Genomic DNA, 13,842 nt, shown 5'->3' with positions numbered 1-13,842 from the left:
GTGTTGTTCTTGTGGTTGCAGTAGAGTTGTAATAATACGTGTGCATAACATTTACAAGCATACAGCACTTAATATCTTCCTGAAGCCTTTGATAATGGCTCCAAAGACTGTTTTTTTATAACAAGGACATACCGGTAATATTGAACAAATAATAACAACAAAACTAATTATAAATTACAAATATGCAGCAGAAATAAATGAAATGAGATCAATCTTCCAAATAGAAGTCTGTTGTACTTGCTTTGAGCACTTTTGTTCTGTTGTAAGTTTTGTTAATTATCCATATGCAAATGATATAATTTTAAATACAAGTTTGCATCGTATATGTTTTACAATATATGGTATGTTAGCGTTGGATGCATGTTTTGTTTTCGAACAGTGTAAAAAGGGAAGTCTGAGATATTTGTTTTCTAATTCAGATTGATAAAAAATGATAAATATATAAAATTGTTGAGTTATTACTCGTTTACTTATGTGTTTGCATGCATGCATTTATACATACACGCACACACGCATGCATGCACACACAAATATTCAGTATTCATGAATATATCAAATGACATAAACAAAAAACGCACGAAAACGTGTGACAAAAAGTCACTTTATTTCCCCTTGGCTTATGAATATTAACTTATCCACTCTTAGTCCATGCGTTCGTGTTTCTACGAATCTTCAATATAAAATCATTTATCCAACGGTTTTAGCTAATGAACGTGTACCCATTGATAGTATATCTTTAACTGTTAACATCTGTTACTCAAAAAGTCGTGTTATAAACGTGCTATTGAGGAATGGAAATTTTCAAGTAATCATCGTTTTTTTGCAAATAAACAAACATCTACATGTATTTGGTGTTACAAAACGCTTACAACTGCTAACAATTTTACTTTTGTTTGCGTCAGTAAAGTAGTGCGTAATCATCCCCCCCGTTACACCAGAGGACAGTATCCCCCACCCACCCAATCTCATCCCGGGACAAACGGGTGAAAAGTTCGATCGGTTCAGTCTTTGATCATAAAGTGCGAAATTTTGTTGAGTTTGTGAGAAGCCGCGAATTAAGATTTCCTAGTAAAAGACACAATAGTGGTGTGAGACTCTGTAAGGAATTATACATAATTAAATGAGTTCGTTGGCAGGCAACTTTGCGTCACAATACCATGATGGAATTTTAAGAACTAATCAAATAAAAATATTTAAATGAGGTGTGCTCAAAAAGACAAGATTGTACGAATATTTCTTGCAATATTTTTATTTGTCGTTATTATTAGGTGACCCAAACCCCTCTTTGTAGTAAAATAGAAGTAAAATGCACTGCTGAAATATATTTTAAGTTAATAGTGCATCAAGTGGTTGGAAATAATATTCGCGGGGATCAAGTCTGGGAGGATTATGTCCTGTGGTGTGATAATGTGAACATCTGAAGCCATGATGAGTCCCACTTTCTCTCGTGCTTTTAGTAATCGGTCATTAATCATCAGTAAATATAATACTTATTATTTGGTTTAAATGGAATTTTGAATGTATTATTGTTGTATGTGATATTTTGTTCTTCATTGTTATGCAGTTGCATATATTTTCTTTAAAGTTGTTAAAGTAAATGTACGTTGGTTTATCGGTTTTGTTTATTTGTATTGATGGTTATATTATGACTGATTTTTTCATGTTCATAAACCAAATTAACCAAGAACACTGAGCAAACTTTTTTCTTTATTTAGAACTAGTTTTACTTATTTTTTATGGACTAAACAAGTAGTGACCTTAATTTTAACGTTATGCTATTATTTTGTTTCGATACGAAATGCTTTATTTGTGATCATTCACATTTTGTAATCATTCACAATTTTACACACAACTTGATTTTTTTATATTTATGTGGGGATTTGAGAATCTGTGTTTAATTTAAAACATGTTGTGAAAGTTCAATTAAAACAACATATTTTTAATATTTCATACTCAAACTAAACATATTAGGATATATAATTAACGAATTAACATAAACATACACGTTAAATGGGGAAAAGCATACTGCTAAATGTTCGTATTAGAACATTTTAACATTGGTTAAGGAAACATGCGCTTTTCAAAGATAATTAGTTTAGTATAAAAATAATGCCATTGTAACATACATATACACATATTTAAGGATTAAGAAATGTGTTTTTGGTGGTAATATTAACATAATTTTGGTTCTTGCATCAGATTTTTAGAGACATGTGTTTGGGTATGATTTAACACAGTTTTAGAACTTACAAGAGGTATGACGTAATTCATTAATAATCCATTACTTTTCCGACTGGCAATGAAAGATAAACCGTAGGTAGTAGAACAAAATCATTTACAGGACAGAACATAACGTGTATATATTTTCTTAAACATGTACAGCTAATCGTCATATACATACACACAATACGAAACCAATATACGTTGGTTCATTAAAATTGTAGACCTAACGATAGTTAAAGTCTTCAAGATTTTGCGCATAAATGTGCGACAAAAACAAAAAGAAAAACCGCTGTTTACCAGAAAAAAATAACCATTTAAAATGCAAGCCAATTTCAAAACGACATCCCTACCAAACAAGTTGTTGTTTAATTATCCTTGTTAACAATTGTCAGTCGTTCATAAAAAAATGCATGGTTTTGAGGTAAATAGTCGTTCTACTCTGTTGTTGAATGTCTTCTTCACGGGGCTGGATTCACCAGCTGCAACGAATGCACGTATCGCAAGTTCGTCACTTCGGAGAAGCGCACTTCGCACGTGTCGGGGTTAACGCCCACTATAAAGTCCGCCTCGCTGTACATTACTCGCAGCACGTGATAGAGAAACCCGTCCGGATTACTGGAGCCCTGGAACACCGAACCGCCGTAGTAGCGCTGAAATATGCCTGGAAACAGACGTAGATATTTTTTTCACGGCCCACAGACCATGTATGTATGTGTGTCACTCTTGCAGCGTATAAGATTAATTGTTCACAAATCGTCTTAGTGTTAATATCATTACAAACTAGCAATTGTTTGTAAATACGAACGTAATAAACAATAATGGCTGAATAGTACAATTATAAAGCTTCAAGTGTTTAGACAAACAATATTAGACACACCGAAAGTCATAACTTCCTGTAAACTTCCTGTCTGCTATCCACACTTTGTAAGGAACTGAGCAAAAATAATGTTACCCGTTACGAGAATGTTGCAGCTTAATATTAGAAATATTCCGGGTCATACCCCTGGGTGCAATGTCACACTGCTTTGTGACTGCACCATTCATGGTATCCACGGCAACCAGTGACCACGCCCACATGTCGTGACCGGAGTCCGACCACAGGCCAGGGGAGAAGGCGTACATGGCCTCTGAAAGGATGTGTAAACAATATAGTTAAAGTATATTACGTAGATCGTATTGATACAAGAACTGTTACAAAACTGTTTACGCCCATTTTCATTTTAGATAGAAACATTGTTTACGCAAAAAGGCTACACATTGTGTTACAGATAAACCATGGTCCTTATAAGCATTAAATTATCACAATTGCAATCTACTTAAACTATTCAACTATATTTTTCTTTTTCGTCTACTAGGTTCTTTTCTTAGTAATAAGAATTGCCTTAAACTACAATTAATTTTTTGAAAAACATGTAGTTTGTGTGACCTTTAATTTACAAAATGCAATCATTGTACGTCAATCTTACCTCCACCATTTTGATAAGAATGCATTGACATGAACGTGTATTCACGAACATCGACCTCAGCTGCCTGGATAAACTGTCTGCAAAGTAACAGAAACAAGAAATATCTTATTTAGAGATATTAGGCGTATATCCTGACTTGGAAATGTAGATAGAAAATAGCCGTTCTAAGTTATTAATTTAACAACAACAGTTTAAATATTGTTGTGTTCTTTTTCATAATAAAGTCTCATATGCACCGCATGAAATTGGTGTTATGAAATGCAATTATATGACACCACATAATAGTGTTTGTAGATACAAATTTTACGACGTAAGATCACACCACATGTGTCCTCACAAGGTTTATTATGAATTTATTTCTTAATTATCGAAACATATGGTTTTGTGAAACTTTCTTTTCACACATTTAAATAACACTGATACATCTGCGTCATGCGAATATTGGTCTTATGGCATATGCGGTCAGCGTAGCACAAGCCCAGTCTGCGAACTTGCGAAGTCTGGTCAGGGGCTACGCTTTCCGCTATGAAAAGCACGCAAGGTTGCGTGTTTTTCCATAGTACCCTATTTAGTATGCATATCCCCGGGTGCATATCATAACAAGACTGCGCGGATAGGTGGAGCTACGCTGGCAGCATATTGCATACACCCATTTTCGCATGACGAAGGTCTTTAAAAATGTCATTGCGTTTTGTAAATGGAACAGCAAACCATGATACTTTCCGATAGAAGATTGAAGGCACACTGTGTTATTTGTAGCAAACTGGCAAATGTCGGTAGTATATTCTGGCTTGCATACTTGAGACATGTTTGGGTATATAATTAAACAATTTCCCTTCCATCCTGGGCACTAAAATATTTCGGTGGTTTTGCTCTAACAATACAAGACAAATAACATTAACTGACAGGTTTTCATTCATTTCTTTTACTAAAATTTGTGTTATTTGATATCTTGTAAGCAGTACTAGGTTATCAACAGAGAGTACATCTCCCTACACTGAACAAGGTTACATTCTATACTATAAAGACGTTGATGATGTTAATGTTCCGGGTGATAATGCTCAAATCAGCCAATGGAATTAACGAAGTTTATTCATTCGGGTCTTCTGGCGTTATGTAAAAGGTCGTTTAAGGTGAAAAGCTCAGTTAAACAGCTAGGCTGATAGAGACAACATTTTTTTTAAAGAAATGTTTTCAAAACTGTTCCCTGTTACTAATGCAATTTAATGCAATCAAACCTCGCTTTAAACATAAAACGCATATTTATTTTGCATTATGTATAATAAAACATGTGAAACAAAAATCAAAAAATCTTGTCAACAATTCATTACTGTATCCATTAGATAAACCAAATGTAATGAATGTATACCCAAAATCACATGTTAAAGCAAACTTTCATACGCGTTAACTGTTGACATAAGTTTATTCATCAACAATTCCGATGAACAAAGTACACTTGTAAAATCATTGACGTTTGTTGTCCTTAAATCACCGCTTAAATGATCCCGCTAGTACATTACGTTCCTGTTGCCAACTCAGCAAACGAACATATTTTAATGTGGATGACAGGTGTAGCATTTTCCTCAACTCACCAATTATATCGACAAAACGTTAATTCCGTGTGTTAAGCTCATGTCGTCACATAAACCTCTAACAAGACCCAACCTTAAAAATCGCAAGTGAAATTGAAGTCTTCGCCTCCCCAGTTAACGAGAATTAACCTTTGCAATCATTTCGTGTCTTTAGCTCTCATCCCATCCTTAATTAACTCCAAAGGAGTTCAACAGATTATGCATGCGATTCCCGGCGACGCGTTGATTAATCTATAACAGATCCAAACAAAAGTTAAGCATGGCAGATTTGTTTACGTCCTTCAGTGAAATAAGGTCACTTCAAACAGCCTTGCCTTTTGGCTAGCTCTTTAGCGACGCGGTTAGAGTGTCTGACTACAACTCTGGAGGTCGCGGGTTCAATCCCCCGTTGAATCTCAGGATTTTTCACTTTCATGGCGACGAGGCGAACAATTCAGAAAATGGATGTGTCTCGGTGAGCTGTTCAATGGTTTCTGGGTGGGCCATGCGGATGAAAGACATGCTCTAGCGGGCATGTCTGGGGCTTGAAACATAAAGAGGGGGAGGAGTGTAGCGAAATAAGGTAACTTCCAACAGCCTTACCGTTGGGCTAGCTGTTTAGCTACACAGTTTGAGTGTTTGACTACAACTCTGGGGGTCAGAGCTCAGAATTTTTCACTTCAGTCCTTAACTCACCCGTTAAACAAGTCAAACATGTAGATACGGGCGCTTAGCCCAATGGGATCATTCTCGTTTCCCATGAGCGCGAACACGTGCTTATAGCTGTTCATGTCGGTCTCCAGCCACTGAAAGTTCACGTACAGGTCCTCGGCGGTCGGAATGCTGGCGCGTTTCGTGTACAAGCCGCCGATGTCCAGCGTCCCGACCTCGAAGAAAAAGTCTGAAACAAATATTAGCCTTGTTATGCGATAACTGGGCTTGATACATGTGCGTAAAGTGTTGTCCCGGATTAGTCTGTGCAGTCCGAACAGGTTTATAAGCTTATACACTTTCCGCTTTTATTGAATTTTTCGTCTAAACGAAAATCCAATATAGGTGGAAAGTGTCGTCCCTGTATCTACTGCACATGCTAATCTGGGATGACACTTTACGCATATGCATACAGTCTAGATTTCCCAGAGCAATGTTCATATAAACAAAGTAAAACTTCACTTGCAACCGCCGGAGATCGTTCTTATCATTCCTACAAGGTCCTTTGTTTAACGCAAGTGACCATTGGTTAAATGTCGAAATCGCATTGTACGAAGAAAACAGTGACGCGTTATTGACGTTTCTTCGGCTTTCGAATAAAGCATATCAGTGAACTTGTATTTCAAATTGTTGTTGTTTTTCAGGATAGTAGAATTTTTAAGAGAAAGAATCGCATGATTGCCATTGCAATCTGTCTATACAACATTAAGGATAAATCGCAATGGAGTGACGTTCATGAAAATTTTACCTATGATAAACGTGGCAGTTTTTCATTTGGAAATACATGGTCCGCTTACGCAACTAATAGTGCAATAATCTAAAGGTCCACATACTTTAAGTAAAATTGTTTTACAAAATTAATATGTTTAAATAATTAACAGTATTTTGTTATTGAAAAGTATATATTACCATTATTATAAGGCACAATTCTGAATGCAGCATACAACTTGTCGGTGTACCACGACAACCCGTTAATGGGGACCCCATCGTACTGAAAGATGTCTGACGTCTGTACATGGGATCCGTTCTGGGAGCCAATGCTATAGACGATCTTTGCAGCCACCTCGCGTGACGATGCAACGTCGTGGACCAGAATCGTCGTCGTGTTTCTACCGTTGTCAATGGCAACTACTTCGTCGGCCATGAATGTACTGTCTTTACCACCAGATGGGTCATCAATACCGAAGGCAAAGCCGTTCAACATCTGAGTAGCTCCGGTTACCACGGAGACAGAGATATAATGGCTGCTATGGGGCTGGAACGGATTGTAGGCAAAACCGTACAATTTTGTGTCCTGCATTTTTAGATTGGATTTGTACTTTTGGTCGTAGTATTTCTTCAGTTTCAACGCTTTTTTAAGAGGTACAAGCTTCTGCTGGTCAGTCTTGCTCTCGGCGGACAAATAGTTCAGAGTGTCTGATTTCTTCGCCCCTTTGGAGATTTTAATATCAGCGCACTGTAGAAATGGGTCTTCACCAGGTTTGTGGGCGTCGTAACGAGCCCGGATGACGCAGTGGTCGCATTCCATATCAGGCAGTTTCTACAATTAACATTATTTATTTATTTCTAAGGTGGCGAGCACGACCAACATCGTGTAGGTCTTAACAAACCATGCCAATAGTTAAAAACTTGTAGTTCGCAATGTAATTGCACAAATCGGTTGTGGTTTATTTTTTCGTATACTCACAATGACATTCGTGTAGTTTTACGTTTACTCACAATGACAGCCGTGTTTTTTTGCGTATACTCACAATGACAGCCGTGTAGTTTTCCAATAACAGCCGTGTAGTGTTACGTTTACTAACAATTGCAGTTGTGTAATGTTGCGTATACTCACAATGACAGCCGTGTAATGTTGCGTATACTTACAAGGACAGCCGTGTACTTTTGCTTAAACTCACGATGACAGCGATGTACTTTTTCTTACACTCACAATAACAGCCATGTACTTTTCCAATGACAGCCGTGTAGGTTTACGTTTACTCAAATGACAGTCGTGTAGTTTTGCTTATACTCATAAAGACAGTCGTCTAGTTTAACGTTTACTCACAATGACAGCCGTGTACTTTTCCAATGCCAGCCTTGTATATCTACGTTTACTCATAATGATTGTCGTGTAGTTATGCGTATACTTACAATGTCAGCCGTGTATTTTTGCTTATATTCACAATAACAGCCGTGTACTTTTGCTTATACTCACAATGACAGCCGTGTAGTTTAACGTTCACTCGCAATGACAGCCGTGTAGTTTTACGTTTAATTACAATGACAGCCGTGTACGTTTGCTTATACACACAATGGCAGCCGTGTAGTTTTACTTGCACTCGTTATGGCAGCCGTGTAGTGTTGCGCATACCTACAGGGACAGTCGTGTAGTTTTACGTTTACTCACAAAGACAGCCGTGTACTTTTGCTTAGACTCAAAATGACAGTCATGTACGTTTGCTTATGCTCACAATGACAGCCGTCTAATTGTTCAATGACAGTCGTGTAGGTTTACGTTTACTCACAATGACAGTCGTGTAGTTTTGCTTATACTCATAATGACAGCCGTCTAGTTTAACGTTTACTCACAATGACAGCCGTGTAATGTTGCGTATACTCACAATGACAGCAGTGTACTTTTGCATAAACTCACAATGACAGCGATGTACTTTTGCTTGCACTCACAATAACAGCCGTGTACTTTTCCAATGACACCCGTGTGTGTTCACGTTTACTCACAATTACAGTCATGTAGTTTTGCTTATACTCACAATGACAGCCGTCTAGTTTTACAATAACTCACAATGACAGCCGTGTAGTTTAAAGTTTACTCACAATGACAGCCTTGTATTTTTCCAATTACAGCAGTGTAGGTTTACGTTTACAATGACAGCCGTGTACTTTTGCTTATACTCACAATGACAGCCGTGTAGTCTAACGTTCACTCGCAATGACAGCCGTGTAGTTTTATGTGTATTCACACTGACAGCCGTGTTCTTTTGCTTATACTCACCCTGACAGCCGCGTAGTTTTACGTTCACTCGCAATGACAGCCGTGTAGATTTGCGCATACTTACAGAGACAGTCGTGTAGTTATACGTTTACCCACAATGACAGCCGTGTACTTTTGCTTACACTCAAAATGACAGCCATGTACGTTTGCGTATACTCACAATGGCGGTCGTGTAGTTTTCCAATAACATCCGTGTAGGTTTACGTTTACTCACCGTGTAATTTTGCTGATACTAACAATGACAGCTTGTAGGTTTTCGTTTACTCACAATTAAAGCCGTGTAATTTTGCTTATACTCACAATGACAGCCGTCTAGTTTAACAATCACTCACAATGACGGCCGTATGGTTTTACGTTTACTCACAATGACGGCCGTGTAATTTTTCTTATACTCTCAATGACAGCCATTTAGTTTTGCGTATACTTACAATCACGGCAGTGTAGTTATTGTATACTCATTTGTATACAGCCGTGTAGTTTTGAAAATACTCACAATGACAGTTGTGTAGCTGTGTGTATACTCACAATGACAGTCGTGTAGTTTTGTGTGCACTCACAATGATAGTTGTGTAGTTGTGTGTATTATAATACAATAACAGCCGTGTCGTTTTGCATATACTCACAATGACAGTCGTGTAGTTATTTATACTCACAATGACAGCCGTGTAGTTATGTATACTCACAATGGCAGTCGTGTAGTTCTGTATACTCACAATGACAGTAGTGTAGTTATGTATACGCACAATGACAGTCGTGTAGTTATGTATACTCACAATGACAGCCGTGTAGTTTTGCATATACTCACAATGACAGTCGTGTAGTTATGTATACTCACAATGACAGTCGTGTAGTTTTGCATATACTCACAATGACAGTCGTGTAGTTATGTATACTCACAATGAGAGTCGTGTAGTTATGTATACTCACAATGACAGCCGTGTAGTTATGTATTCTCACAATGGCAGTCGTGTAGTTATGTATACTCACAATGAGAGTCGTGTAGTTATGTATACTCACAATGACAGTCGTGTAGTTATGTTTACTCACAATGAGAGTCGTGTAGTTTTGTATACTCACAATGACAGCCGTGTAGTTATGTATACTCACAATGACAGTCGTGTAGTTTTGTATACTCACAATGGCAGTCGTGTAGTTATGTATACTCACAATGAGAGTCGTGTAGTTATGTATACTCACAATGACAGTCGTGTAGTTATGTATACTCACAATGAGAGTCGTGTAGTTTTGTATACTCACAATGGCAGCCGTGTAGTTATGTATACTCACAATGGCAGTCGTGTAGTTATGTATACTCACAATGACAGTCGTGTAGTTATGTATACTCACAATGACAGATGTGTAGTTATGTATACTCACAATGACAGCCGTGTAGTTTTGCATATACTCACAATGACAGCCGTGTAGTTATGCATACTCACAATGACAGTCGTGTAGTTATATATACTCACAATGACAGCCGTGTAGTTTTGCATATACTCACAATGACAGTCGTGTAGTTATGTATACTCACAATGACAGTCGTGTAGTTATGTATACTCACAATGACAGCCGTGTAGTTTTGCTGGTAGTTCTGTGCGTGTACATACGGGTCTGTGACCACGGTCAGTGTGGCGAAACTCGTGCTGTCGGGGCTGGAGGCGATGGACAGATCCATGTAGCCTGCAGTAGAAATGGTGGCTTTAAAAGTTTATTAAGTGAAGTTTTTTGTGGTTTTTTTTCAGCTCGTTTGCATAGTAAGCCTTATGCATGAGACACTCGCAGGTACGAGTGTTAGTTAGAACCCGTACATGGTGTCTTAGGAGAAGATAATGAGAATGCTCCCAGAATGATGATTGAACCCAAACCTTCTAATCGTTAGGCGACATCAAATCTACTACGCCACCACGGCCTTTTTCAATTAGTTTCGTTTAATGTCAAACATTCAAGTTATAAGAAGTGAGCGAAAGTTAAGGAATTTATAAATACTAGTTAAATAATGACGTAGTGTATATGTGGCATAAAATTGATCGACGAAGCGGTTTCAAGATTATCACATGCTTGCGGTCAAAACAATTTTCAGTGAAATTATATTTACGTCTTTTGTTTAACTATAACTCAGGTCATTTTAAAATGGTTCTAATTGTGTTTTTTATGGATTGGGACTTTAAAATGAGTATTTCAACCGACGGCTGAATCATAAATAGTCATCACAATTTGAAAATTTTCATGTGTAAATCACAAAAAGTAAATTGTAAACTGTAAAGATAAGGACTTTAAATAAATAAATAATATGCTATTTTAAATTTCAATATATTCTGATTATGTGAATCCAGTGCCCATGCATGAAGCCACGTGCCTGGAAACCCCGGCTCATAGTGGTTAAAGTTTTGCTGCCACCGGAAGAATACGTTCTGGCCGGGCGCGTACACCTCTACCGGGTCCTGAATGGGCTGGCCTCCGCATGGCAGCGCGTGCCGGAAACACGTCGGATTACCCGACTAAAATGTAATAAGAAAAACATGCTGTTTTTTCGCTAGCAACTCAACAAGTAGGGTAGATTGGTCGGCATTACTTTTTTCGTTTACCTTATTTTTTTACGATACATTACAAAACAAAAATCTTTCAAAGTTAATTTACGAAATAGTTCGAATATAGCAAAAATGATCTACAACTTATACTTGAATACAACAAAGTAAACACAACGAAGTAGGGACACTTGCGTTAGTGGAAAACAACAATCTTTACGCCTTACTTAAGAAATTATAATCCATGTATTGTTCTTTATCGGTGAATCAAATACGGTATTCATTAAGGTAGTGCACCTCTAATGATTTCCCGCGATTTATTTTACGATCATTGTCGATCTTCAATGATCGGTTATTTCCGAGAGATGCATTTTATTTTTTTCAAAGTTCGAATTTTGTTATATGTTTACGTAATTCCTTTAGAATACATTATTTTCACAATAAATATTGACTTTGATCCAAATATCATCTGAAAAAATACGATTTCGCGATTTCTTCAAAGATTGGCGAGCCTTTTTACCTGTTTACGTATGCATATCTAATTTAAGCTTGCGCAAATGTGAAGTTGTCGTGGCCTAGTGGTTAAGGCGATGGACTATAAATCTTTTGGGATCTTCCCGCGCAGGTTCGAATCCTACCGACATCGCATAGTTTTTGCGACACGTTTTATTTCTTTTCTAACGTAATTTGATTTAATGATGCATATATGCTATGTTTTGTTGTTAATATGTTGAAATTTGTATGCACATCCTTCAATTTTTTAAATTAAAACAACGTTATGGCTAAATTGGGTGATTTACTGCTGAAAATACGGATGATGCATGTTGAATTTTTATTTTTATTTCAAAAAGTAAACGGTAAATTTGTCTATTTCTTGGTATTTTTGCTGTATTTAGTGTTTCTATAAAAACTATGTTTAAAATATAACTTAAATGGTACTATTTTGAATTTTATGACACTTTGTTTTTAACCGACCCAATTTTTACTTGGCTGAAATCACTTACATTTCATGGCGCTCTTCCATAGATAAAAATTTGTAAAAAATAAATGTCTGTAAAAGAATACTTATTTAATCTTGTTTAAATTTTAAACACCTTTACTGCATCTATACACACCAACAGCATGCCCATATTTAGAAATTTGAATGAATTATGGAACTTTTATATACCCCAGGGGTGAAAATAAACTGTACAAAAACTGAGCGTGGGGGTGGTTTTGAAAAAAACGGTATATTTTTTTAAAAAGCACGGAAAGCCTACCTACAAATTTGCATGTAGTTCAGTGAAATGATGCTGATTAAGAAAATAATTAATTAGATTATATTTGGATATGTGCCCATTAGAGGTGCACTACCTTAAGTAACATAGCATCGGAAGTGTTACCGGTACATGTGTGTCATGTTAAAACAACGAAACAGTCGTGTACAATGCGAATGCAGTAGAACCATTAATCAAAAAGTCAATAATTGACACGTGAATTGTTATTAGTGAAAGGAAGAGTATGATAAAGACAAAAACATGAACAAAGCGCAAACTCCTTTTTCTCTTCCGTTAAATAGTGCCCGAGCTTTATTCTATACAAAAGCGCACTGCTTGCTAGACGCTGTTGCTTCTTGTATTGCAGAATCAAATGAAATAGTTTACTTGATTTAAAAATTCGGAGATATTTCAGACGTTGAATCTTACCGAAAATACATCCAAATCCCCTCTTTGCCTTGGAGATATAAGGCACAAGTGCCCAGAAGTCTGCGCAATACATAGCCCTACAATCCATGCTTGAACCCAATACATGTTGAGAGACTGTAGAAAACAAATATTAAGAAACACTTAAATATTTTAACGAAATATTTAAACTTATACCATTGTTTGTTAAAATGTTTGATGTTCTGTAAGTAAAATTTATCAGTTACATTTTATCGTATTCATCTCGGCCTTTATCTGTTAAAGGGACATATGAATTACTAATCAATGGATATTCATGTTAGTGTGAAGATTACGCTTACATAATATGTAGATTATAGGTCCGAAAAAATCATGCTCGGAAATTATCGCTTTTAATAGCTTAGTGAACTTGTAAACTGCAAATAACTGATTGAAATATGAATTGGTCAAAATTCAAATTAAGATGCGGTAGTGTAATGTTAGACCAAAGGTTTAGTTTCATTCAGTATAATTTGTTATTTACTTCGCTGATTTTACGTAACGGAGTTGTGGCTACTTTAATTTTTACATAAGAAGAATAGAGAGTTTTGTATCTGAGCAAAAGCAGTGTCTCTTAAACAACAAATCCAATAATAATCATTACAAATTGATGTATCAAACAGTTATCAATGATATCTTGGTCGTTCG

General features: G+C 36.6%; 1 protein-coding gene across 2 annotated transcripts; it reads right to left on the bottom strand.

Annotated features, from left to right (window-relative positions):
* Nucleotides 1–1,676: 1,676 nt before the first annotated feature.
* On the bottom strand, nucleotides 1,677–13,401 carry LOC127853261 (uncharacterized). 2 transcript variants are annotated; one of them, XM_052387607.1, is made up of 8 exons: nucleotides 13,180–13,401; nucleotides 11,326–11,467; nucleotides 10,531–10,649; nucleotides 6,881–7,511; nucleotides 5,957–6,161; nucleotides 3,690–3,766; nucleotides 3,225–3,350; nucleotides 1,677–2,884 (listed from the first exon to the last, which is right to left on the bottom strand). In XM_052387607.1, exons 1-8 carry the CDS (start codon nucleotides 13,282–13,284, stop codon nucleotides 2,682–2,684), a joined length of 1,608 nt encoding a protein of 535 aa, XP_052243567.1. In that variant the 5' UTR covers nucleotides 13,285–13,401; the 3' UTR covers nucleotides 1,677–2,681. The 2 variants fall into 2 exon arrangements, with proteins under 2 accessions (XP_052243567.1, XP_052243568.1); XM_052387608.1 differs by lacking the exons at nucleotides 10,531–10,649; nucleotides 11,326–11,467; nucleotides 13,180–13,401 and adding an exon at nucleotides 8,022–8,090.
* Nucleotides 13,402–13,842: the final 441 nt, after the last annotated feature.

This window comes from Dreissena polymorpha, chromosome 12, assembly GCF_020536995.1.
Source record: "Dreissena polymorpha isolate Duluth1 chromosome 12, UMN_Dpol_1.0, whole genome shotgun sequence".
In the NCBI taxonomy this organism is placed as follows: domain Eukaryota; kingdom Metazoa; phylum Mollusca; class Bivalvia; order Myida; family Dreissenidae; genus Dreissena; species Dreissena polymorpha.
This window is presented reverse-complemented; position numbering and strand designations above follow the sequence as displayed.